Source organism: Procambarus clarkii, chromosome 36, assembly GCF_040958095.1.
Source record: "Procambarus clarkii isolate CNS0578487 chromosome 36, FALCON_Pclarkii_2.0, whole genome shotgun sequence".
In the NCBI taxonomy this organism is placed as follows: domain Eukaryota; kingdom Metazoa; phylum Arthropoda; class Malacostraca; order Decapoda; family Cambaridae; genus Procambarus; species Procambarus clarkii.
This window is the reverse complement of record NC_091185.1, coordinates 3820668-3848460: the sequence shown is the minus strand read 5'-3', so window position 1 is coordinate 3848460 and position 27793 is coordinate 3820668. Positions and strand designations below refer to the sequence as shown.

At 39.0% G+C, this 27793-nt stretch overlaps 1 protein-coding gene across 10 annotated transcripts; it reads left to right on the top strand.

Moving 5' to 3' along the window:
• LOC123756143 (centrosomal protein of 89 kDa) lies at nucleotides 1-19428 on the top strand. 10 transcript variants are annotated; one of them, XM_069336480.1, is made up of 13 exons: nucleotides 1-148; nucleotides 1044-1158; nucleotides 2171-2312; nucleotides 3101-3365; nucleotides 4127-4270; nucleotides 5376-5475; nucleotides 6512-6650; nucleotides 6970-7150; nucleotides 8557-8724; nucleotides 12229-12333; nucleotides 14607-14733; nucleotides 15066-15223; nucleotides 15768-19428. In XM_069336480.1, exons 2-13 carry the CDS (start codon nucleotides 1135-1137, stop codon nucleotides 15856-15858), a joined length of 1644 nt encoding a protein of 547 aa, XP_069192581.1. In that variant the 5' UTR covers nucleotides 1-148; nucleotides 1044-1134; the 3' UTR covers nucleotides 15859-19428. The 10 variants fall into 10 exon arrangements, with proteins under 10 accessions (XP_069192581.1, XP_045595150.1, XP_069192579.1 ...); XM_045739194.2 differs by having other exon boundaries at nucleotides 7-148; nucleotides 1039-1158; nucleotides 3116-3365; XM_069336478.1 differs by having other exon boundaries at nucleotides 7-148; nucleotides 1039-1158.
• Nucleotides 19429-27793: the final 8365 nt, after the last annotated feature.

Genomic DNA, 27793 nt, shown 5'->3' with positions numbered 1-27793 from the left:
CGTGGCGCGACGTCGTCTGTTTGTTTACACACAGGGAGAGCCCAGCTGATGCCTGGTGGCAGTCAGGATTCCTGTGCTGGGGCTTCCAATTAGATCTTTATTGCTTGCAAACTCCACCTACTATAAATAAGAAGAAGATCTTTACTGGGTGGGTACTGCTGCTCGTCTCTCCGCGGGGGCAGCTCCAGGGTATCACCAAGCACTGTACAGTGTGTTTATCTGCCGTAAGGAGCAACTACTTTAGGTATAGGAAATGTAGATGTTTATCTCTCAGAATGTTTGGTAATATGTTTATTGTTTGTGATGTGTGTCTATGTATGTATTAACACGATGTACTGAACGGGGTGAGAATAGCTTGAGCTACCTCATCCCTTTGTGTGTATTTTACCTCAATAAACTTATTTCAATTTCAATTTCACTTTAGGTAGGTACTTTAATGTACCTATTAATCTTTGTCAATTTTTTTTACAATGTACCTGTTAATTTTTTTTTAAGTTTTGCTAGAAATTACCTACTTAAAATTATCTGTTAGATTAAAGCACTAGGTAGGGAACTATGAAGATGAAATTCGGTACTTTTGGGTTTTATTTTTGAATAAGGCAAAAATAGGACAGCTTTCAATTCATTAGGGAGTGAGTTCCATAGACTAGGTTCCTTTATTTGCATAGTGTTTACACAGATTAAGTTCAATTCTGAAGATGTCAAAGATATTTATTTATGGTGTGGTGATTATGGGTTCTATTACATCTGTCTAGGAAGAGTTTCCTGGATAATTGGCTCATTGTGTAGTATATAGTTCTGGCGCTTGCATTTCCAGGGGATGCTAGTATAGTATAAGAAAATATTTACCTGATTGGTCTTAATAGGTATTAGGATCAGTTGTTTTTTAGAACAGTTTTTGTAGTAAATGTGAAATTAGTAATGCAGTAAGGTTTTTTTAAACTGTAACTAGAAGTAATGACATCAATGGTTTTGAAAAAAAAAAAATGTGTTTCAATTCTACTGTGGTTAATAGCAAGTAATCTGGCCTTTTGACAGAGTAGCAGATGTTATTGGAGTTCTGAGTTTTTCTTCCACTAAATCATGGTGTGTGGAGATTTAGTTCCAAACTCCAGATAGCACGTCACCAAGATAATGGAGGAGAAAGTCACATTTTCTGTAAGTTTTCAAAAAAGCAGTGCGAGTTCTTACACAAGTGGCGAATCAAGCACAGTGCTGTGATTATGTTTTTAGCTAAAATATGTTTACCAAAATTTGTCTAAAATGTGTGTGTACAGTTGGAAGATGTTTGGTACATTAAGTACATTTTTGGCTGAATATAAGTTAAACACCTTGGATGTATACCAAATTTTTAAAACGGTAATGCTATCAAATGAGACTGAAATGTCACTCGTTTAATTTAATTTCATACATGTAGGGTTGGGACCTTTTTGTATCTATAATAATGATTAAGTACTGTATTCTTTAAAGTTCCTTGAGTAGGATAGTTATAGGAATTTTTTTTTAATTAAGGTGGTAATTTTGAATTCAGTACAATTGTTGTAAAAGTTTTAAAGTTTTAGTGGAATGTCTGCTATCTGCGTAGCCACACATTCAGATAGCTAAGGTTCCACACTCGATACCCATATATCAATTTGTTTTCATAATTTCAAAATTTTCTCGAAGTTAAACACAATATTCATTCAAAACTAGATAGTAGCACTATTAATGACACCTCGCTCTCATCCTAAGTTAAATGTATGAAAAAATTAAGTTTATAATTTCCAGCATTAACAAGATATAATACATTTATTTAATGATTGAGGACTTTTGCCAAAATGATATAACATGCTTAGGACACATGATCACAACAAACTGAATTTATGATAACAAAAGTCAAGATACAGGCAATTGTGATGCAAAAGATTTAGATTGTGTGCATAAGTGATGCGAGTTCCATGGTCAGGTGAAAAAAGCCCACATGGTATGTAAATGCATCTTCTTGTTGCAGTTGCAAACGGCCTTGTTCGTGATACTATTCCACCAATACAAAACTGTGTGAATGAGTCCTTCAGTTAAGTAATCAATAGTAGAGGTTTTAGTGTTATTTCTCTTTTTCTGAAAAGATAATCCATTTCTTGTTTATTTGTGCGATACGAGATGAAATATCGATTCTCTTCCAATGAACCAGAATCTCCAGCCAGATGCTTCAGATCCAGCAATGGCAAAGAGCAGAGCAGCGGTGATTGCTCGAATGGAAGAGATTCGCCAGCAGTACAATCAACTTGCACAGTATCTGGCAGCACAGTCTCAACAAACACATCACATACAAGGTTTGTTCTTCACAATACTGTGTGGTGGCTATTAATTTATCTACTTAGCATTTAATAATTTTTATTCTTGCATGAAGGTCTAAGGAAGATTCATGTGATGATAAAGATTTAATCTGTTAAGTATCAATTTACTTATTTCAATTTTGTGTGTTCCTAGGAGTTTTTATGTGGAATGGCAAGTGTCTAGTGTAGTGTTTCTCAACCTGGGTTCCGTGAGGTTCCATTTCTCAACAGGTTGATAAATGCTGGTCTAGGGTATGTATTAATTTAAAATATATGCTATCCTGATCCTCTCCAGCCATGGCATTAAACTCATTGTCTTTCAACTTACTATATCATAATTTGCTTGATGACTTTTTATCTAAAGATTTATTACATTATTTTCAAATTTAATACTTTAGGTTAGTAACCCCACATTTATTTTTTATCTTACAGCCGTTATTGACTTCATTACACCATAAAAAGCTTTTCATTTATTACTCTTTATTATATTTTGTGTGCTAATCTCTTCAGTAGGTCCTCAGAATCTTAAGCACTGATGCCTCAGGGTCGCCCCAAAAGGCTTGGGCTCCTGAGACGTTCTCATTACACTCGATGTGTTTTATTTTCATTATTATCGCTTTTAAAATGACTATTATTTTATGGATAATTTTTATATATTTTATCATTTAAAATTAGAATTATCCTTAATGTTTAACTCTAAAATTACAGAAGATAATTACATAAAATTACATAATTGTCTGTACAAATATTATAAATTGGTTAATAATTAACTTTTACATATACAGTAATTGATATTATAGATGTTGCTAGTCAAGATCAGAACGATGCAGAAGAAGCAACCATGGATGCACTCAAGAGGGAAGTGAAAAATCTTTCCAATCAACTTCATATACTGACAGCAGAGAAAGCTACGTTAGAGAGAACTTTAGAAGAGCACAAAAATGACAGTACTAAGAGCATTGCCAAGATGAATCAAGAGCTTAAAGGTTGGAAGGATGACACTGATGTCCTGAAGGATATTTTGAAGAGGCTCAATGAGCAACTGAACCGGTAAAAAAAACATTTTTTTTATTTGAAGCACAGGTTATTTTTGTTACTACATGATGATATGTATAAAGGGTGAATATTCCATTATATTGTACAGTATGATAATGATAATGTATTATCATTATTATTATTATACAATATGATAATGTATTATCATATTGAGGCTTAAGGTTTATGAGATGAATACTGTATTATTGGTTTATGAGATGAATAATGTATTATCATATTGAGGCTTAAGGTTTATGAGATGAATACTGTATTATTGGTTTATGAGATGAATAATGTATTATCATATTGAGGCTTAAGGTTTATGAGATGAATACTGTATTATTGGTTTATGAGATGAATAATGTATTATCATATTGAGGCTTAAGGTTTATGAGATGAATACTGTATTATTGGTTTATGAGATGAATAATGTATTATCATATTGAGGCTTAAGGTTTATGAGATGAATACTGTATTATTGGTTTATGAGATGAATAATGTATTATCATATTGAGGCTTAAGGTTTATGAGATGAATACTGTATTATTGGTTTATGAGATGAATAATGTATTATCATATTGAGGCTTAAGGTTTATGAGATGAATACTGTATTATTGGTTTATGAGATGAATAATGTATTATCATATTGAGGCTTAAGGTTTATGAGATGAATACTGTATTATTGGTTTATGAGATGAATAATGTATTATCATATTGAGGCTTAAGGTTTATGAGATGAATACTGTTTTGGATATAGTCATTTTCCTTTCTTCCAGATATCACATAAAACATGGGCCACTTCGAGGAGAAGAAGAAACGAGGCGTATCACAAAAGATATCAGTCGTCAAAGTATCTATAAGTTGAAGGCGCTTCTCATAGCTTATGACGAGCTTCTTTTTGAACGGGATTCAACAATTAAGTAAGACTTATGCTTAGTTATAGTTGTTTTATGGTCGCTTGAAAATTTTGGTCATAATGTTCCTGCCTGTATCTTGTGCAAAATCTGGTTTTCCAACTAAATTTTTAGTTTTTTGGTTATTTGAGCAAATTTTCAAATTTTTAATGTTAATTCAAAATAAAAATGAATCATAATTTTGTTTTATTATACTTAATGGTTTTTCAACAGCATGAAATGTATCTTTAATATTGTGCTTGTATATGAAAATCATTAAAGATGCAATCAATCCAAAATTAAAGGAGTTACCATTCGTATTTTAAATTTTCCAAATGCTTTAGAAGTGAATTTCACCGAGTAAAATATTAATTTTACCTGTTCATATGATGGACATCTACCAAGAGAATCTCAATGTAAATAGATTTTATCCTTATCCTCAGTATTTTCCATGATCCAGCCCCTAAAGTTCATTTTTTTTTACTAAGGTAGGGGCCATAACCCCCTTATGGCTTAAATGAATCAGACCTGTCGACATTTCCACACATAAAATTTTCTCTGGCTCAAGATTTTGTGAACTCATTTCAATAAATTATTAAGAGAATATGGTGTCAACCGTTTTCAGAGTAACATTTCTGGGACGTCCACTAAACTAAACTTGAACCTTAACTGGAGAATAACAAAACACAAGAATAGCAAAAATGTGAACAAATCTGATCTACAGGAATTTACTTTAAATAATAGTACAAATAATAAAATACTGTACTGTAATCATTTCTATTTGTATAGCATGCATACATTATGACCATGATAAGTCTTGTATTTATAGGTAAATACATACTGTATAATATAAAGTCATTACATGACACGCTTATGACAAATCCGAAATGTGGAGGGGGATATCCGGTGGCTGAATTTAGTAAATTTTTAGAGACATCCATTACATGGAGGTTTGGATTTATAAAAAGAACAATTTAATCATCTTGGTGCATGTCTATATCTCTATATTGAGTGTTTATTTCAAAGCCTTGTAGCAACATTAATTATGTATAGGAATTATGTATGATTTGGCTGCAATATTTTATTGATATGAGAGAAGCTCTGTATTGTATTAATCATTTTTTAATTTTAGGTCCAGCACTGAGAAACTCGAGAAAATGATGTTGCGTGTTAATGATGTTGTCTGTGAAAATGAAAAGCTTCACAATCGTTTAGAGAAGCTACAGTCAGAGGTATGTTTATTATTTTAATACCATATTTATTAGATATTTATGGATCTAGATGCTTTTTTTTATACATATTAACCTATATCAGCCTACATACAGGAATTTATAGTGTCCACATGGGTTGGGCCCAAGAACAAATCGATAACCATTTTAGTAGATATACCAGCCACTTGGGCTAGTCGGTAGTGACGGCCTACTTATTGCAAGGTCAGTGTGTGATCTCCTAGTGGTCCAAGGGGTTTAGCACTGTTCCTTCACTTCGTTACAATATCAGTTCATTCATATTTCCCTTCCAAGTGCTATACAGTCATATTGGCTTATCATTTTCTCCTGATAAATATCTTAATTTTTGTAGATGCCAAGTGCATGTCACATGAAGAAAATGATTCCATAAATAAATGCTTTTGTTTATGCTCTATGTTTTTGGTGTTCTTAAGAGGGCATGGTTGTAGTAGCAGGTAGAAGAAATACTGGTGAGCTGCAGAGGTGCTCGGATCACTGGAACCCGAGGCTTGGACTTTGTACACTGAACAGTACCTATCCACATGTGTATGTGTGGATGTAATCACAATACAGTGTGTGATTAAGGTGTTGTGGATGTAAGGGGTATGTGGATACAACATTTGTGAATATAGTATATTTGCCTGGTTGTTAAATTTATATCTGGTAAGTAGAGTACGAAGAGAGCTCCCTCAAAAGTATGGATCATATCATTCTAGACCAGCGGTTGCCAACATTTCGGAGCTCACGGATCGCTATATTCATAATTTTAAATCCCGTGGACCACTAATATGAATCCCGCGGTTCACCAAAATCCAGATCTCCATCCAGAGACCTCATCCAGATTGTTCTAGACCTAATCCAGATTTGCATAATATACAAATTTTAATTAATAGCTCTTAACTTCTAATCCATGGTAAAGAAGTTCTTCTTAACCTTGTCTGGTGTTCCCCATATTACTCTTGCCACACAACATGGCTTCGGGTCAAAAATACAGTAATTGCAATCTTGAGTTGTACTGTACTGGCATTACTATATCTAGGTACCACTTGGATCTGAGGAAGCTGAAATGGTTGCTGCTGATGCCAGGCTCTTATTAGAGGAGAGGGAAATTTTGCTTCAAGAAATACAGGTCCTTCGTCAGCAGAGGCAGCAGGAAGTGGCAGACTCGAAACAAGAAGGTTAAATTGTTTTCTCATTTGTTTAAGTCATAGTTGTGAGAATAATTTATGGTAATACTTCTTATTGGGATTTATGAAAGCATTTAAAATGTTAATATAAAATATATAAACCAACAGTATTTATTACCAACAACTATAAATGGTAAGGCATAATCAGTGAACCAGTTAGATATGCTTAAAACACTATACCTAATTAGTGGCTTTATATATATATATATATAAAAACTGAAAACTCCTCCACACTCCATATATATAATATACGTATACATATATACAGTGTATATATATATATTTATTCCCTTACTCCCTGGCAAACCAGTAATGAGGCTGCAAGATAAGTTAGAGGAATATGAGGTTAAGAACCATACCTTGTCATCTGATCTGGATACATGGAAGGTAGAGAGTGCTCAGTTGGAGAAGCAATGTCGGGCTCTTCGCGCTGAACTACGTGGCACTGTGTCAAAGCAAGAGCACCAGTTCGCTGTTGATGAATGTCAAAGGTAATGAAGCTCCATTATCAGTTTTCAATAATATTAAAGTAGTTGTTCAGTATACATTTATATATAGAAGAATTAGAGGCTAATGTAAACTGTTTTCTATTGGCTTGACTGTAGGCTCATTCACTTGTTTTTTTTAAATATATTTGAATATTTGACTAATTTCAAGACTATATTAGCAATATCTTATCTTGCTCTTGAGGTTATGTATTCTTGTGAATGCACTTATGAAACTTATAAGATTGTCATGGAAGGTAGTTTCTAAGCAGTTCCTTCATTGGCTTCCCTGCAAATGCTCTGGACGTTACTGGATTGCCTATGACAACACCAGGCATCCCAAAAGACTCTTTTGCCTACTGGGGACAAGGGATATTGCAATCTCTTTGCCCATTCTACAAGGCAAGGAGAATATGTGGGATCAGTGATCAACCCACACTGAGGCAAACATTACTGAATGCAATAAAATAAGGCCATGAGACACTCAAACTTACTCTGAGAAATGTTTTGGAGCATGTAAAACCTGGGCAACCATCTGGTGGCAGTCGTCTGCATCACAATGAGAATATTTACCAATGAATATTTACTGTAGCAATGCTCTCTGTTCTTGTTTACCAGGATTATTAAGTTCCCTTCAAGCTGTTCCTTGTTTTGTTGTTATTCTTTTTGATGACTTTGCTTGAGGTTTGGGTTGATATATAATACTCAAGATCCCCTCACCTCGTAGAGAATCAGATTCTGGTTTGGCTCCCCACGTAAACAAATGTAGATTTCACAGGCTCATTGCAGTAACTAAAACTCGGCAATACCAATACTTGAACGTTGGGAGCTACTCGGAGTTCACTAGAAAAACCCATTTTAATACTGTATATTCAACACGATTTTTACGAATTCCCCTATGTCAGTCCCAGTGTTTGTATGTAATGAAATTCCCCTTTCCTGACCCTGCAATAGTGGCTTACTGTCTCGGCTCTGTCTTTTCCTTCTTCTCCAGGGTTGCATGTTGTGTAGTGGCTGAAAAGTGAAGGTGGGATCAGTGCCGGAGCTTATAGTGGGCCGACTTTCACTTGATGGTAAATGGGGAAAGAGTCATTGGGATTGCTTTTTAATTGTTGTCAGGGTTCTTGTTTTGGTAGTTTGTCCCTTTTCGAAAGCATTTCTTGGAGGGAGTTCGTCTTGTTACCTCCTTTGTATTTAGGGCAGTGAAGGTTGATCACTGATCACTCTATACTCCCTACTTTGTAGAAGAGGCCAAGGAAGATTGCAAGGGTGTTTGTTCCCTAGGTAATGAGAGAGACTCGGGACACTTGATGTCTCTGAGTAATAAGCTGAGCATAAACTAGGATAGCCACTGAAGCAGAGATTAGAAAGGGACAGTTCTTTATCAAGATTTTATGTTTATCCCCTTTCAGGTTATTTGAAGAACTGCGTGCTGCTTACGATCAAAGATCAGTGAACTTGAAGGGAAAAATGCAAGCTGCAAAGCATGAAAAAAAACATTTGGCAGAAAAACTGACAGATACTTCCACTCATGTCCACAGTCTGAGTGTTCAGGTGTCTGGGCTCAAAGGCTCATTACGGTAAGGGCACTATGCGTCTCATAACATGTAATTTATTTGTATTTTTTTCAATTTATTTGTCTTGACTGTAGTATTCAGCACCTTATTTCTTACATATGTATATTAAATATGGCTTTGACAAAAATCTAGAAAAAATTTCTGCTATAGGAAATTAAGAGTGAAAAAAATACTGTATATGATATTAGGAGCTAGGAGTGTCTTGAATGATTTCCATATCATTTATCACAACAAAATTAGCTTTGTTTGGTAACATTTTAATCAGTAGTAATAAAGCTTCATGCATGCCAACATTTTGACGAAATAAAAATATTACAGTATATATATAGTATTCCACATAAAATTTTAGAAAGCAATCATCATCAGCACTCCATTACCAACTTTCTTAAGGTAGGGAAGGCATCATCCCAAAAGGACTAAGAGACCAAATGCAAAGAGAAGAATAAAGAGATGCAAATGAGATATCCCACCCGCGTGCTATATTTCCTCTCCCCATGGGTTACCAATTTTGTTAGTTTCTTCTTTTAAGTGAGCTAGCTTGTGGAGATACAGAGTGGGTGCTCCCAAAAATCTAGAATTCAATGTAATGAAACATCTTTTTCTGGTGGGGTATCTCTGCATCTCCTTGTTTTTGCCCTTCTTCCTGTCATGATTAAAGCTCATAGTTTGGGGTGATGCGGAATGATGGGTAGCTGCCCGGGACCCCTCATATCATTGAGAGTGCCATCTGGGGAGAGGGATTGGAGCTAGCAAGTGGTTGGTCCTAGACAACAAATGTGTACATTGTTCAAATTAGGGTTACAAATGTTGTCCAAGCAGCTGCTTGTTTTGATGCTCTCTACCTTTCTGGTGGTTTTCTTTGCAAATGTGGCATATATCTCCACTCCCCCTATGCCTTTGAAGGGGCAGATTTTGGTCGTGGTTCCCTGTAGGTGTTCGTGATTACTTTAGAGCCTTATGTAGCACCTAGGCTTGAAGGATTTCAGGTAGTTACGTCTGGGATAGAAATGGGTCCAGCAGAAGAAACACTTCATTGTATTCAATGCTGGATTTTTCTTCTCCATGTCTGCGGCTTCTATTTGACCTCTGGGGCTTCTGGGGTTTCAACAGGGTCCTTGCAGCTAATCTGGTCTGCTGTATCACATTCTCAGTGCAAATGTGTGACCCTTGGAACGTTGTCCTGTACCTGAGTTTTCCAGTCATTGCTTCAGGATGCATACTTCTGCTCCCAATTACACAGGAGTACATGCACTTTCATCCTTGCTTTATATAGAGTTCCTCAGGCACCATAATAAGTAAACTGGGGAAGTTACCAAAGAGTGTCACCTTGGTAGTTTATCGTTCCTGCTCTGGATTCCTGGCTTTACCATGTTGGGTTTCATTGCCTTTTGAGTGTAGAAGGGTTGGCTCACCCCAACCATTGTGTATAACCTGTAACACACCCTGGTGGCATTTGGGTAGTTGGGATATATTAGAATAAGCTAGTTCAGAGTTGTTTGGCACTGCTTGGCTGAAGTTTCTCAGTTTTATGTTGCTATACAATAGTTCTCAACCATAATTGCTCATGTTTGCTGCATCCTTATGCTAAAATATGGATGATTAAAGTCCATTAAAGTAAAATCCATTTAAGTGGAGTCACACTGTATTGTACAGTATAATAAGAGCTCCTTTCAGAGTAGTATATATGGTTGCTCTTGTTTCTTACCTTTTGCCTTGCTATTCCCTGGCTTTATAGGTTGTTCATATGAAGTAGACTGGGTGAGGTGGTCTGAACTGAAGGGTAGCCTGTTTATGTTGTCAGTAATGCCATCTGGTGGCCTGGGGTAATGGCTGGTCAACAGGTCAGGTTACAGTAAGAGAGCCCTACATTGCCATGTCTGTGATACCACATAGTGCTTTGAAGGACTTAGTTTATATGACTGAGCCTTCTTTAGGTCATTCCATGTTAGATTGAGTATTTCTAGTTTCTTCCTTTCACCTTTATGACCTGGCAAGGATGTTTGTGAGGTCCCTGCTTCGCAGGTATGGAATGTTGACCTGCCTTGACTGCATAATGGTGTCCAGGAAGCAGTGTTGACTTTGCTTAAGGGAGCTTGAGTGCTTCATTCTGAATTGAGATTATCATTTACATTTAAAATTCTAAATTTTTGTCTATGCCTCTAAATTTCATTTGAATATGCAGTTATTGTTTCACTATCAACACCATATTCTGTGCAGTTCATCTTTATCAGCCCTTCAACTTCCCTAAGCTTTTTCCGAAATAACTTTTTTGAACAGTGTCATGCCATTCTTTTAGATCATTTCAATAGCTGACACTGTACTCTTCTTCCAGTCTTCTACGCCAGTATCTATAGCATCCATATGCTAAGGTAAGCCTTACACTCAACCCATATTTTCATTATTGCACTTGCATGCTATTTAATAAATAAAGACTATGATACCCAGATTTATATCGGCCCATTTTACAGGATGGCAAATTTGAGAGAAGCATTTAATTTAGTCTTGAGGGCTGGCTATGTGATAACTGGCTATGTGTGCATTGGTGTTGGATATCAGTGAAGTGATCATGGATAAAAGGGTATAACAAAGGGGATATAAATAAGGTTTTAAATATATCAACACAAACTATAAACTTGAAACAATGGGTATAAATTTTGAAAAGTTTAGATTCAGGAATGACCTGGATAAATACTGGTTTTGAAATAGGGGTTGCTAATTTATGGAGTAAATTACCATGTATCATAATAGATATGGGATCGCTGGATTGTTTCATGTGTAGGTTAGACATATGTATATATGAATGAGTTTGGTTTGAGAGCATGGTGGTCCCTCAGCTCGACTTGGACCCCATGGCTGCAGTGCTGTGCAGATTATGCATTATGCATTGGTTTATTACCCTTATCCTTAGATGTAAGTGCCCAATGTTGGGTGTCTATGGATAGGTGATTACATTTGCAGTTCAGAGATAGTATGTGTGATGACATGCCAATTGAGATTCCACCATAATACTTTATACTGTATTATTAAGCGAGGTGTATTGTATGTATACATAATACCACCAATCAAGATTGTTTTTAATGGTTATTTACAAGAACTACTTAAACTAATGAAACGGGTTTGAAATACAAGATGAAGCTCGGCATGTGAGTTTTATTTCATAGGTAATACAATTTTGCAGGGTTTAAATCACAATAATGTGGCTGAAATAAATACAGTAACCCAACCCACATATATGAAATGAAATGATGGTGATGATGTTTTAGTCCTTGCCTTCTCTTATGCCTTATGTTGATTCTCACTTCCACTATCCCAAATCCTTATCCTGACCCCTTCCAAGTGCTATATAGTCTTAATGGGTTGGCACTTTTCCTCCCTGATAGTTCCCTTCTTTCTTGTCACAATTTGATAAAGGTCCAGGATGGACTAAAATGTTGACACTCATTTCATTTCATGTGTGTGGGTTAGTTTTGTATCATGCATAACTAGCATATATTCTGTACCACTCAGGAAGACCGAGTGCAGGGTTCAGCGGCGGGAACGATCCCTGAAGGCAATGCACACAGCAGTTCGCTTGGCTCAGTCTCGACTAAAGTCCCTCACAGCAGTCTGCAGGTTTGTGTTACTTCACACTCGTTTACTTCTTGAATTAAGAATATTTTGTGGGAGGGTTCCCCACTGTATCTTCCTAGTTTAAGTGTTGGTACTGCTGAGCTTTGGGGTATCATACCAGGTGTACCCTTACTCTGGGAGTCAGAACCAGAATTTGGTTCTCTATGGGGTTAGGTAAGCTTAGGAATCAGAAATCAACCAAAAACAGAGGAATACTCACAGTAAAGGATAGGTACAACAGGCAAGCAACTGCTTGAAGGAAACTAATATCCTTGAGATAACTGAAGGAAAGTAGTATCCTAAGAGGTAAACAAGACAATCATTGCTGCATGGTAAATACTCTGTGATGAACCTGATCACCACTAGATGGCAGGTCAGGTTATAGAGCTTAGGGTTGTCTTTTTGCTCTTGCTGCAGTGTAATTTTCAAGCTGTTGCTCTGCAGGCCTCCAGATTCTGATGTACTTATTTTTGGCTCTTGTTAAGTGCCTCAATATTAGCCTCTATATCTATATCCCTATAATTTCTCTATGACTTTTTCATTTTACTCCGTTTCCTTCTTACACAGTGAAACCATTGGTTTGCTGTTCTCTCATCCACTTTATGAGAGGTACGAACTGTTATAATAATAATAATAATAATTTTTATTTAGGTAAAGGTACATACATAAAGAGATTTTACAATGTTTGTTGGCTTTATAGATAGAGCTAGTACATACAATGCCTAAAGCCACTATTACGCAAAGCGTTTCGGGCAGGAAAAAACATTAATGACTAAAGCTTAAAACTAATGGGTAAAAAGAATAAAATGTGTTGAGTACAAATAAAAATAGAAGTAAAAGAGGGGGGAACATTGTTAAAAAAGCAGCACAAATACAATTACAAATTATTACAGAAAATTACATTCAAACAGCGTTGATTTAAAAAAAAAAAAAAAAAAAAAAAAACATACATGGGTTGACAACATGGGTTGTTGTTCTGTTGCTTCTTTGCATTTCTCTGTTAAGAGTGTCATCATTTCATTTGCTTACTTCCCTTCTATTTCAGCCTCTTATTGAACATCCTGAAGATAAGCCTTAACCCTCCTGTAATCCTCTCTTCTGTATCCTCTCATGCTCTTTATCTTGTTTTCAACACTTTTAATTCTACAATGTAATCGAACATGATAATTCAGGGGTCACTGACTCATAATGACAACTTATATTTTGAAGTTCTCTGCAGCTTTGTTTTGGGTCAACACCAGGTCTAGGGTAGCTGGTAGGTCATCGTCCCTTTCTCTTGTCAGCTCCTTGATGTGCTGCCACAGCAAGTGTTGGTCTACAGATCTTGCCTTCCATCTTTCATCTCCACTATGAGGATTCTTGGTTCAGTCTATTTACTTCTGGTTAAAATCCCCGAGTATTATGATCTTTGCTTCTGCTCTTCTTGCTGCTGTGGCCACCTTTTCTATTATCTTCAGGCATGTTTCATTGCATTTATCATATTCCTCCCTTGACCGTCCTGTAGTTAATGGCAGGTTGTAATTACCACCTACCACTGATTCCTGGCTGAGGAATGAGTCGGAATGAAGTCGGAATGAGTCGGAATGAGTGAGGAATGAGTCGGGCTGATTCCTGGGGGGGGAGGCCTGGTCGAGGACCGGGCCGCGGGGACACTAAAAAAAGCCCCGAAATCATCTCAAGATAACCTCAAGATATACCATTATCATTATGTTCCTCACTGTTATTATGTCAAGTATGAAATCCTGTGGGTTGGTTACCTCTGGATTCTCTGTCTCTTCAAATGTTGTTGCATCAATAGAGCTGCAACTCCTCCCTCATGTGTATCCTTTCTTTTCTTCGTATTTTCCTGGTATTTTCTTGGAACTGTTGCATCCTTTGTTACATCCATCAGTTTTGTTCTCATAACTGGGATATGAGGATGCGGCGTAGTGGCAAGCCAGGATTCTAGATGTCCAGAACAACCATCTGGTTTCGGTTGGGTTAGTTGGAGCTAGGGTTTATGTTTGAAACATTCTGTGGTACCAAAGCCTTAAGAAATGGGAAGCTACTGTGGGCCCTCCCAGAAATTAGCATTTAATTTCTTTCAATACTGTACTTTATTTTTAAGTGTTGGCCAGTAAAGTGATAAACTCTTTGTGAATATGTCAACAATCTACTTAGTGCTTACTTATGATTAATGGATCTTTGAATTTATTTAAAAAAAAAATCTTAGTATATTTATATTTATAAATACTGTACTGTGTATAATAATGTAGTAAACATGATTTGTTTAACAGTGAACTTCTTGAAGATCGAGAAAAGCTCCTGGATGCATTAGTAGCTCAACGAAAAGAGACAGAGGAGCTTTCACGAGAAGTCACTTTGCGTAGTGCAACTGTTGGGGTACTGTCACAGAAACTCAAGGTGTGTATTAGTTTAATACTTTCATACTATCACAATAATTAGTGCAGTGGTCAGGGCAGTTAGGTGACAACCGAAAGGTCACACGTTTGTTTTCTGTGGCAAGATAGAGATGTTTGGGCATGTTTCCTTTCACCCGATGTTTACTTAGCATTAAATAGACACCCACTAGTTAGCAACTGTTGTGAGTTGCATTCTGGTAAAAGTCAGTAGTTGCCATAGGGCCTCAAAGCCTGTGTTAGTGTTATGTATTAATCTCTCCCCAACAATGTGGAACTATGGGAACTTATAAGCCAAAATATTATCTCATGTACACCTTAATCACTCAAACACAGGAGGAACGATTGACTTGGAGTGGACGTTTTGCTGAGAGTGAAGGTGCCTTAAAGGCAGCAAAGTCAGCTTGGAAGCGTTCAAATAGGGAAGTCTCACATTTACGCAGTTTAATTGCTTCCAAAGATGATACAATTGCTTCCCTCGTTGCTGAATACAAGTAAGACTTTTTTTTCCATTTCCATTACCCTATACTTTACTCTTATTTACATGCAGTACGGTAAGTGCATTTGGAGGAGAAAAGAGAATTGCTATAGACAAATCTTTATCTTATCAATTTATATACAGTATGTCATTTGTATATTGAATTAATGTTTGTGAATAAATTTTCACATTATACAATATAAGGTTTATCTTGTTCAACATTGCATGAAGTTGTCAACAATGTAGCATCCAAAAGATCAAGGAACCCATCCAAATATTCTCGTTGGATTCAACCTGGATATAAAGTAAAGTTTAGATTCACGAAAATACTGGTTAGGAAACAGGGTTTTTGGTTTATGGAACAAATTACTGTGTAACATAATAAACATGGGGTTGCTAGACTGTTTTAAGTACAAGTTAAACACATGAATGAATGAATTTGGGTTGGTACAAATAGGAGTTGTCTAGTATACGCCAGTAGGCCTCCTGCAGTTTCCATTTTATTATGTTCTTAACCCTTCATGTGGTTTTAATTCAACATTTTCCTCTTATTTTATCAGACTTCTGGGATTGGATTATGGTGATGCCAAGTACCACAATCTTCGTCAACACTTGCCAAAGCATCACAAAGTTCCAGGAGGTGCAGGATAACTATAGAAATGTTAAGGACAAAGTGAATATGTTTTGACATCACATACCTATATTTTACACAACTTTTCCCACTTCATTCTCTGGAGCAAGCAGTAAACTATGCAGGATGTAACTGTGTAATTATCTTAATGTTTCATGCCTGGAATATCACTAAGTAGAAGCATGTTTAGTACTGTACAAGGAGATGCTTGTCTACATTTCTTTCTCATGACCAGAGCTAAACACTGGTCTATTAAAACCTTAGGAAGATGTACCAGAACTCAGAGACAGACCCTTTCTTACTGGGAGCCAGGACCAGAATTTGGCTCTTTGCGAGATGAGGGGAGCTTTGGGTCTGGAGATCAATCCAAACCAAGAGAAAAAACACCAGAAAACATGAGCACAACAAAACAAGCAACTGCTTGAATTTTAGGTATCCCATGGTAATGAGGAGCTTGTTACTTGGGGTAAATACCCCTAACTGTTGTTTTCCGACCGTTCCCTGCGGTCGCTTGTTCCTCGATAGTATTCTTGGTGACTCGGATACTTTTGATATCGTTCACCATATGCGTTTCTATTCTCGTATTGGCATCCTTGGTGATATTTAGCGCCCTCTGATTATCCCGCACATTTGATGGTGCTACATAGCCTTCCCGGTTTGGTGCCTTCTTTTGATAATTACTTACTTACCCCTAACTGTGAAGTGATTGACTGCCACTAGGGTGGCAACCCAGATCACTTTGAGCTCCAAACAGTAGACAAATCCTCATTCTAGGCTCCAAATACACATTCTACCAGCCAATGAGGTAGGTAAATGTGTTTGCCTGTTGAAATAATAATTTGTGTTCCTCTTTGATTTCATAACATGAAAAAAGGATTTGATTTTTTTATTTATTCTTGCACATACTATACTGTATGGGGAAAGGGACCATTTCCTCCATTAAAGGTAGTTAAGATACATCCTAACATAGCTTTAGATTTTGAAGAGCAATTCTAATCAAAACCTAATACTGTAATAGATTTTTAGAATTGCTATTTTATTATCATAACCAAAGTGATCGTACAAAGGCACTATATCTAGTCGTTAGGTGACAAAATCAAACGTTTACAGTACCATTTCTGTGTTCTGTCCAGTGACTCATATTTTATGAGCATTTGAACTGTATGCCTTATTAATGTAACTACTAATGTAGTGTATGGAAGGATGTATATGACATTTCAGGACTGCAATAAATTGCCAGGCTGTATATAATTTTATATATGCTAGTAATAATTATATATTATAATTTTAAGGGTTAAGATTGTTTTCTAAATCTTAGTGTGGTTTAAATAAAATACAGTTAGGAATTATTTTGTGCTCTTTTTATGAACAATGTGTCAACATTTATCACTAATTCATATGTTGTTTATACTGTAATTTTGATTAAAATGCAAAACACAGTGTTTCAGTAATGTGCTATTTAACATGCAGAAAATAAGTCACAATAGTGTGGTTGAAAACTAATACCCGGTTTAGACATACAAAAACAGTGTCAATATTTTGGTCCATCCTGTATAATGTTACTCATTATTGTGATGTTCTGTATATTCAGGCTTAAATTTTTTTTTTTTGATTTTGTGTTTGTTCCCCTCCATCCCGCACACATATACTGTATGACATCCATACTTTTGAACTTAGACAATTTTAGCCCAATTTGTTTCTTATATGTGTATCTGAGATGTATTTTCCTGTTGTTCCCAAAGGTATAGTATCCTCTGCATTCACAGGATCATGATGCATGTAGAGAGGAACACAAGGGGCATAAATTGTTACAAGGGCACATATGTATGTGCATTAGATCATGCAGCAGCATTGTTGGCGAACCAAATAAAAACACTGGTAATCACTGGGAATAAACTATCCAGAAAGAAAAACAGATATTGCTAGGGATTGTTCTAATGCTAAGTACAAGTAGGTACCAGTAATGACCAGCAAAGCAAAAGAAAAAAAGCAGCCCTGCTCCTGTGCCAGGTAAGTCCACTACGGGCACACCATGACTTGTGCTACTTTGGAACTTTTGTTCCGAGTAGCTGAATCTAAAATGACAACAAGCACAGCCCAGAGTACCCCTAATTAGCAAGCAAACCACCTGTTAAGTACTCTAACCCCCACCAGGTGGCAGCACAACTGCAAGTCGGGCCTAGGTCCCACCTAGGCCCCAGCTCAAAATCTGATATTTTGTTTGCTGATTAGGGTGATTTTGGCTTCCTTTGATGGTCAGGAACATTGTCACTGCAACTTGTTTGTGCTTGTTTGTGCTTGAACAATGAAATTGAATTGAAATTGAAATATGTATATTGAGGTATAAATACACACAAAGGGATGAGGTAGCTCAAGCTATTCTCACCCCATTCAGTACAAAACATTCATATATATATACAGTATATGATTAACACACACACACACACACATCACAAACAATCAACACATTACTGAACATTATGGTTGCTTAAGAACAGACCCTCATGAAGATCTGTTATTCTTACTGGAATGTTTATTTCACAATGACTCTCAGGAACTTTGTAGTCTGGCAAAGATTTTCAATGATCTGATTTACAAACATGTACTGCTGTAGTGCCAATGCCATAGGAATTCCTGTTCTGAAGAAATCCCTCGGAGGATTATTATACCTTTGAGAGTTAATTTACACATTTTCTGATAATGGAGCTTTTTACAAGCTCCAAAAATTATAATTTAGCAATGTGGAATGAGTAAGACAACTTTAAATAAACTGAATTCTTGTTGACATATTTATGAGGGGTATAAATGAATCTTTCTATTTGTATGACTTAATATTAAAACAATATAAGAGAGGCTGCTGCTCAGTCTGTATTGAACTGTAGCTGAAACTTGGCCAGTATTTTATTTTTATATTTAATACAGTAGAGTAAGAAGAATTTATGGATAAAAGTGCAGTTTGTGTGGTTTGATAGTGCTTCTGAATACATTCAATAAAATCAAACATGTTATGCTTTTGTTATAGCATGACACATACAGAAAATAAGCTGAACAAAAGTTTAAAGTGAATTAAAGAGATAGATTAGAATATTAACACCTGGGGCAGTGTTTCATCCTCTGGTTAGCTGTAATTGGTGAATAATGCACTTGTTGAAGAATGCATTTTTTACGTCAATTTTTGCTTATTTTTTTTTTTTCATTAGAAAGGATTTCTTTTTATAAGGCTGCCATTCTTTGATGGATGCATCCTTGAAAATCTGGACCTCCACAATACTAAGTCCTCCAAATAAAGGATTGAATCTTCCCAACAGATTTTCATCTTAGGAATTTAGATTCTTTGAAAAAATTGGAACCTGGAGAGGGTTGCTGTAAAATTCAGGATCATCAGTTCATGATGTGTAAACAAATTGCCATTAAATAATACTTCTTTCTTTTTTATTTTTGCCAATCTAGATTTGTAAGTACAGTATTTATAAGTACAGTATAATAATAATAATGCTTATTTGCAAGTATTATTTAAAGTAAGGAAATTACTAGTATGTATTAAAAATGTTTGACTAAATTTGTAGTATACTATAAATTGTACAAACACATTTGTGACTTTTCTTCTGATATATCATTATTTGTGAGTAGAAGGCATGTCGTCCAGCAAGAGTAGTTTGGGTATATCAGACGGGTAATCTCATCTTCCTTACTATGAATAATAATATCAAGTTATTAGAAAAATGTGATCGTGGCTGGGGAGGCAAGCATGTGGCAGAGGAGTATGGCATTAGTACTAGTACCGTTTATGACCAAACAAAAAATATCAGCTAAGGTAGCAGATCATATATTGACCAAGCCACACACTAGAAATTGAAGAGACGACGACATTTGTAGTGTGTGGTTTGGTCAACATTTTTCAGCCACATTATTATGACTTTTCATCTGCCGATCATATAGTTTGTAAATAAAATGTAGATCAGTGGTGGAAAGAGAAGTGACATAAAACACTGAAACCTTGTAAGTGTGATAATCTGGATGCTATTTACCAATGCTTTATGCACAACATTGTAGCTTGGGGCTGGCTGCTGATGGTGCACAGTCAGTAGTCTGTAGATGAAAAGGTCATCAGTAGATGTAGATGCAGAGTCACAGTCTGTAGATGAAAGGTCATCACTGTGGGCATTGACGACTTCAAGTCCAGTTCAGGGTGACTGCAGAAATTTACCTGATGGCCAGGCATAGTACTATAACTGCATTTTGCTGCCACTGGATTATCACGACCATCCTGTGCTACACAAAAGTTATGTGAACAAATTAATGCTTCCTATTTTTACTTGCATAATTATTACATATGATATTTATATCCAAACTAAATTCTGTATTATCAATATATTATTTATATGTCTGAATTTGTTTTGGAAAAAGTTCTATGCAAAGTGACAAAAATCATCCCAAAACTGTCATCTCTAATATTAGGATTGCTGGAAGGACTCTGGATTAACATCGTTACTAACCCGTCGTGCCCGAGCTGAGCTCACCCAGACCTTTAAAATACTGAAGAAATTGGAAGATATTAATCTGACCCAGTAATTTTGAAAGGTTCAGTGTAACTTGCATAAGGAGCAAACGAGACCCACTGACAAATATTGTGACTCGGTGCTAATTAGTCTCGGGGAAGGTAGCACAGTTGGGGGGTTTGTTGTCGACTCAATCGGAAATCCAGGGTTTGAATCCTGGACAGGGCAGAAATGCTTGGGCGTGTTACCTTTCACCTAATCCTATGTGGGTTGTGGGTTGCATCCTTGGGGAAGGTCAGTAAACTGGCATAGGAGTACCTCGATGAACTTAAGAACGGGCTTCCAGCCACAGACAATGGGTTATCGCATTGATAGGTGGAACGTGCATGACGCAAGAGCGACTTGAGGGTCTACACAAGCATAGTGATCACAAGTAAATATAGGGGTAAGACCAAGGGCAAGGTACGGGAAACTGAGCATACGCAAGACACGCCCATATTGTGCAACATCCTCATCGAGCAAACCTTGCTACGCATGCGCTCTGACAGTGACTCCCCCGTGACATGCAATGGGTCGGGAGGTCAGTTCAGAGGGGCACAGGGTCAAGACCAGATGAAGGTGTGGCATAACGGAAAGACAGAAAAGGGAGGGGCACCTGAGGGCAGGAACAGGAAGACATGAGTATGGAGAATGGTAGAAAGGAGAGAGGAAGGGTGAAGGAGACAGACAAGCTAGGCATCAGGATAAAGTGCTAAGTCAATATGGCCATATGGCACATGGAAGGGATATGAGGACTGAGTGAAGGAACGGTGTACCCAATTGCTTGGACCATCGGGAATTGAGAAGCGATTCTGTAAGAAGCAAAGTCATTGTCTGGTCCTGCCCGCTATCCACCAGGCCTGGTAGCCTGGTGGATAGCGCGCAGGACTCGTAATTCTGTGGTGCGGGTTCGATTCCCACACCAGGCAGAAACAAATGGGCAAAGTTTCTTTCACCCTGAATGCCCCCTGTTACCTAGCAGTAAATAGGTACCTGGGAGTTAGTTAGCTGTCAAAGGCTGCTTCCTGAGGGATGTGTGTGTGTGGTGTGGAGAGAAAAAAAATAGTAGTTAGTAAACAGTCGATTGACAGTTGAAAGGCGGGCTGAAAGAGCAAAGCTCAACCCCCGCAAACACAACTAGGTGAATACACACACACACAGGAGGTCTGGTAGCTGAGTGGACAGCGCATGGAACTCGTAATCCTGTGGCCCGGGTTCGATTCCCAACACCGGCAGTGACAAATTAAATGGGCAGAGTTTCTTTCACGCCGATGCCTCTGTTACCTAGCAGTGAATAGGTACCTGGGAGTTAGATAGCTGTTACGGGCTCAAATTCACTCTCACTAACTCTCCCTCTCAAACTCACTCTCACTAACACACTTTCTGTGTGTGTGTGTGTGTGTGTGTGTGTGTGTGTGTGTGTGTGTGTGTGTGTGTGTGTGTGTGTGTGTGTGTGTGTGTGTGTGTTTGTTTGTTTTTCCACTTGATCAATAGACGTATCTGATTAAACTTCTCTTCATAATTGTAGGCTGTGGTGGTCTGTTTAGAGGCGTTTCAGGTGTATTTTAAATGAACTGGGGCATAGTTTGAGGAGCTGTACAGTTGTTGAGAGGGTCGTTCACGCGATAGTCGAGGCAGTCAATTGGCTTGGCGCGTAATTACAATGACTCAGTTTGTATGGAGGTCCACTACGGGACCTATAAAACGATGACCTTGGTAAGTTTAATTGTGGCTGGAGGACATGTTCTGGAAGTGTCTTGGGTGTCCAATCCTCGCACTCATTGTTCAACCCTCCATAAACCAGTATTACCCATGTTGTAAACCAATGTAACCCTACGTAATCATTGGAGTTGCTTCATATATATACACCCGAGTCATTACAGGCTTTAATCCCACCGTTCATTGAGGAACTGTCGTTAGATTTCCCGCTTGTGATCAGGTCCTTTGAGCGTCCTTGCTTGGTGGGGAGGGTTGGGGGGTTAAGGGGGAGGAGGGGAGAGGTGGATTGGGGGGAATGACGTTATGTGAATTGAGGGGAAGGTTAGGTGATTGATTCTGTCACGATAGGGGAGACGTGACTAAGAGTTTATAGGTTTACAAGCTGGAATTGCACTATTCTGTACCTATGTTGCTTGTATTTATGTACTTTTAATGTACTTATTTTTCCTGATATGTTGCTTGCAACGTATGTTGAATCTTCACTGAGTAATATTGAGTTCTTAACCACATATTTACACAGTTTTTGAATTGTTGGTGTTAATGGTTTCGTCGCCAGCTTAAATGCTTTCCATAATTTGTCTTATTTTGGGTGGTTATAGAGTGTTGAAATGAATAGTGTTGGTGCAAAGGGGAACATTTGTCTGGTAGTTACGTATCTCACCTGTTGTTTGGTAGTTTGTTCTTGAGGGAGGGACTTGTAGAGAAGCTAAATGGTGATTGGACACTTTGTGGGCTTTGGGAGAATACACACAGACCCGCTACACCTCTTGTGTGGTGGAGAGTCTAGGGTGTAGAGTGTGGGGTCAAGTACACTAACTCTGCTCCTCACTCCATGTGTGGTGGAGAGTCTAGGGTGTAGAGTGTGGGGTCAAGTACACTAACTCTGCTCCTCACTGCATGTGTGGTGGAGAGTCTAGGGTGTAGAGTGTGGGGTCAAGTACACTAACTCTGCTCCTCAGTACACGTGTGGTGGAGAGTCTAGGGTGTAGAGTGTCGGGTCAAGTACACTAACTCTGCTCCTCACTGCATGTGTGGTGGAGAGTCTAGGGTGTAGAGTGTCGGGTCAAGTACACTAACTGCTCCTCACTCCATGTGTGGTGGAGAGTCTAGGGTGTAGAGTGTGGGGTCAAGTACACTAACTCTGCACCTCACTCCATGTGTGGTGGAGAGTCTAGGGTGTAGAGTGTCGGGTCAAGTACACTAACTGCTCCTCACTCCATGTGTGGTGGAGAGTCTAGGGTGTAGAGTGTGGGGTCAAGTACACTAACTCTGCACCTCACTCCATGTGTGGTGGAGAGTCTAGGGTGTAGAGTGTGGGGTCAAGTACACTAACTCTGTTCCTCAGTACACGTGTGGTGGAGAGTCTAGGGTGTAGAGTGTCGGGTCAAGTACACTAACTCTGCTCCTCAGTACACGTGTGGTGGAGAGTCTAGGGTGTAGAGTGTCGGGTCAAGTACACTAACTCTGCTCCTCACTGCATGTGTGGTGGAGAGTCTAGGGTGTAGAGTGTCGGGTCAAGTACACTAACTGCTCCTCACTCCATGTGTGGTGGAGAGTCTAGGGTGTAGAGTGTGGGGTCAAGTACACTAACTCTGCACCTCACTCCATGTGTGGTGGAGAGTCTAGGGTGTAGAGTGTCGGGTCAAGTACACTAACTGCTCCTCACTCCATGTGTGGTGGAGAGTCTAGGGTGTAGAGTGTGGGGTCAAGTACACTAACTCTGCTCCTCAGTACACGTGTGGTGGAGAGTCTAGGGTGTAGAGTGTCGGGTCAAGTACACTAACTCTGCTCCTCACTGCATGTGTGGTGGAGAGTCTAGGGTGTAGAGTGTGGGGTCAAGTACACTAACTCTGCTCCTCAGTACACGTGTGGTGGAGAGTCTAGGGTGTAGAGTGTCGGGTCAAGTACACTAACTCTGCTCCTCACTGCATGTGTGGTGGAGAGTCTAGGGTGTAGAGTGTGGGGTCAAGTACACTAACTCTGCTCCTCAGTACACGTGTGGTGGAGAGTCTAGGGTGTAGAGTGTCGGGTCAAGTACACTAACTCTGCTCCTCACTGCATGTGTGGTGGAGAGTCTAGGGTGTAGAGTGTGGGGTCAAGTACACTAACTCTGCTCCTCAGTACACGTGTGGTGGAGAGTCTAGGGTGTAGAGTGTCGGGTCAAGTACACTAACTCTGCTCCTCACTCCATGTGTGGTGGAGTCTAGGGTGTAGAGTGTCGGGTCAAGTACACTAACTGCTCCTCACTCCATGTGTGGTGGAGAGTCTAGGGTGTAGAGTGTCGGGTCAAGTACACTAACTGCTCCTCACTCCATGTGTGGTGGAGAGTCTAGGGTGTAGAGTGTCGGGTCAAGTACACTAACTCTGCTCCTCACTCCATGTGTGGTGGAGTCTAGGGTGTAGAGTGTCGGGTCAAGTACACTAACTCTGCTCCTCACTCCATGTGTGGTGGAGTCTAGGGTGTAGAGTGTCGGGTCAAGTACACTAACTGCTCCTCACTCCATGTGTGGTGGAGAGTCTAGGGTGTAGAGTGTCGGGTCAAGTACACTAACTGCTCCTCACTCCATGTGTGGTGGAGAGTCTAGGGTGTAGAGTGTCGGGTCAAGTACACTAACTGCTCCTCACTCCATGTGTGGTGGAGAGTCTAGGGTGTAGAGTGTCGGGTCAAGTACACTAACTGCTCCTCACTCCATGCTGGAACAAGACGAGGCATCAGATGAGCTGGAACAATGTTGATCATTCTGGGGTTATTATAATTATTTCCATTGTCATTATTATTGTTGCTATTGTCTCTGTTATTGAAATTTATATTTAATTAAGACAGTTGATTAATTAATTAACAGTTGACAGTTAACATTAATTAATTAACAGTTAACAGTTAACATTAATTAACAGATTAATTAATTAGACAGTTGATTAATTTAATTAAGACGGGGAAGAGAATTTATTATTATTATTATTATTATTATAGTTGTTGCTTTCTTCAAAGTGAAAATAAAAACCTATGAAAACTATGCTACAGCTTGCAAAACAAAATCTATGACCAATTTATATAAATATCCAACTCTAGCCCCAGACATCACTCGGTACCCCTACTCAAATCTCTGAATATGTTAGACATTAAGTCACTGCACATTCTCTCATGTGTATTATACATATTTGTGCTTGGGGCTCTACTACCCAAAATCACTTACGTCCTCTAATTACTCAACACAAAGCTGCTATTAGGACAATATCCAATTCTGGCCCCAGACATCACTCGGTACCCCTACTCAAATCTCTGAATATGTTAGACATTAAGTCACTGCACATTCTCTCATGTGTATTATACATATTTGTGCTTGGGGCTCTACTACCCAAAATCACTTACGTCCTCTAATTACTCAACACAAAGCTGCTATTAGGACAATATCCAATTCTGGCCCCAGACATCACTCGGTACCCCTACTCAAATCTCTGAATATGTTAGACATTAAGTCACTGCACATTCTCTCATGTGTATTATACATATATAAAACGCTAAACTGTAATGCCAATCCTGACCTCAAAAGCTTCATAGAAGGTTGTAACAGAACCCATGAGCACCACACCAGAAATAAATACAGTTTTGATATTCCTAGAGTACGACTTAATCAAACTAGAAATGCTCTACAAATCAAGGGACCCAGATTGTGGAATGACCTTCCCAACCATGTTAAAGACTGTACCTCTCTCAACCAGTTTAAGATAAAAACGAAGCTATACCTAATAAATTCCCTGTAACCTACCTTACCCCTCTATTGTCAACCAATGTCTGTTTTTTTTTAAAGAGCGCTGTTTGTCGACAGAATTGTATTTGTGCTGCTTTTTCAGCTATGTTTTCATTCCATGTTTTCATTTTACTCTTTATGCTCAATTAGTATTAAGCTTTAGTCATTTAAGGTTTTCATGCCCGAAACGCTTTGCGTAATAGTGGCTTTAGGCATTGTATGTACTAGCCCTAACTATAAATCCATCACTCTTTGTAAAATCTCTTTTATGTATGTACCTTACCTAAATAAACATTTGATTTGATTTGATTTGAGATACAATTTATAACCTATTAAATTTTACGATTCTTTTGAGAGCTTTAATAAATATAATGAACACGATTTATTGCACAATTTAATAAATGATATAAGAATTCCGTTGCCGGGGACGGGAGTCCTCTGCTTAGGCCTATTGAAACCCTCCCTAAGCCTACTATTGACCTCCTTCGGGATGCAAATCACAACAATAACCAAACTACCAAATACCTATTTTCCTACAGGTGAACAGAAGCATCAGGCGATAGGAACCTTAAACCCAACCGCCTCTTTCCTGCCCTGAGATTGAACCGGGATTCTACGGGTGTGAGCCGAGAATGTAGACCACTGTGCTACAGGAATTCTCTTGTATCAAAGGCATTATAGTTCTGTCGGGTTTGGGTCAGGGAAAGAAGAGAGGGGCGAGGAGCAAGCGACGAATCACGGGAGTCGATCGGGTGATTGTGGCCTGCACAAGGAAAATACTATATTTAAGGACCTAACGATACCTTACAGCCATTCTCCTCCCCCCCCCTCTGGGAACCATACACCTTATCGGTGAAATGACTCGAGGTTAAGTAACAGTTCCATGTCTCTGGTCATGACGCAAGGGACGTAAACACACACACACACAAAATTACCAAACGTAAATTTTGGTAATAAATTTGCTACAGCGTTTGATTAACTTGTATAATAGAGATGCCATACATATATCTCTCTCGTCATATGGCAACGAGACACAGGTTATGGCAGCGGGGGGTAATGTTTAAGAGTTACGAGAGAGCGTCGAGCGTGCAGACGGCCATCAGCTGGTGGCGGCAAGGCCTCGAACCCCGGTACTTTGTGACGCCTAAACTCGTCTACCACACAGCCGTCATCTGTTCTGCTGGGTCGTGACCGTGTCAGAGGGGTGGGGGAGGGGGGGCAGGGGGCAAGGGGGGGTGCTGTAATGGTGGTGTCGCCCTTCTCACCCTTTGTACGTGACCTGAGTTTGGTTTTCACACTATTACCATTACAATAAATGCTACTGCTTTCAGTACTTATACGGGCTCGTCATAGCCCGTGCTACTTGCCCCGCTCCTGTGCCAGGTAAGTCCACTACGGGCTCGTCATAGCCCGTGCTACTTGCCCCGCGCCTGTGCCAGGTAAGTCCACTACGGGCTCACCATAGCCCGTGCTACTTGCCCCGCTCCTGTGCCAGGTAAGTCCACTACGGGCTCGCCATAGCCCGTGCTACTTGCCCCGCTCCTGTGCCAGGTAAGTCCACTACGGGCTCACCATAGCCCGTGCTACTTGCCCCGCTCCTGTGCCAGGTAAGTCCACTACGGGCTCACCATAGCCCGTGCTACTTGCCCCGCTCCTGTGCCAGGTAAGTCCACTACGGGCTCACCATAGCCCGTGCTACTTGCCCCGCGCCTGTGACAGGTAAGTCCACTACGGGCTCACCATAGCCCGTGCTACTTGCCCCGCTCCTGTGCCAGGTAAGTCCACTACGGGCTCACCATAGCCCGTGCTACTTGCCCCGCGCCTGTGACAGGTAAGTCCACTACGGGCTCACCATAGCCCGTGCTACTTGCCCCGCTCCTGTGCCAGGTAAGTTACGGGCTCACCATAGCCCGTGCTACTGGGAACTTGTTCCGAGTAGCTGAATCTAT

Coding starts and splice junctions, on each gene's coding strand:
- LOC123756143 (XM_069336480.1), top strand. CDS start 1,135: ATGGAGGAGAAAGTCACATTTTCT. Junction 4,271..5,375: donor GAACGGGATTCAACAATTAA/GTAAGACTTATG, acceptor TTTTAATTTTAG/GTCCAGCACTGAGAAACTCG. Junction 14,734..15,065: donor TACTGTCACAGAAACTCAAG/GTGTGTATTAGT, acceptor ACTCAAACACAG/GAGGAACGATTGACTTGGAG.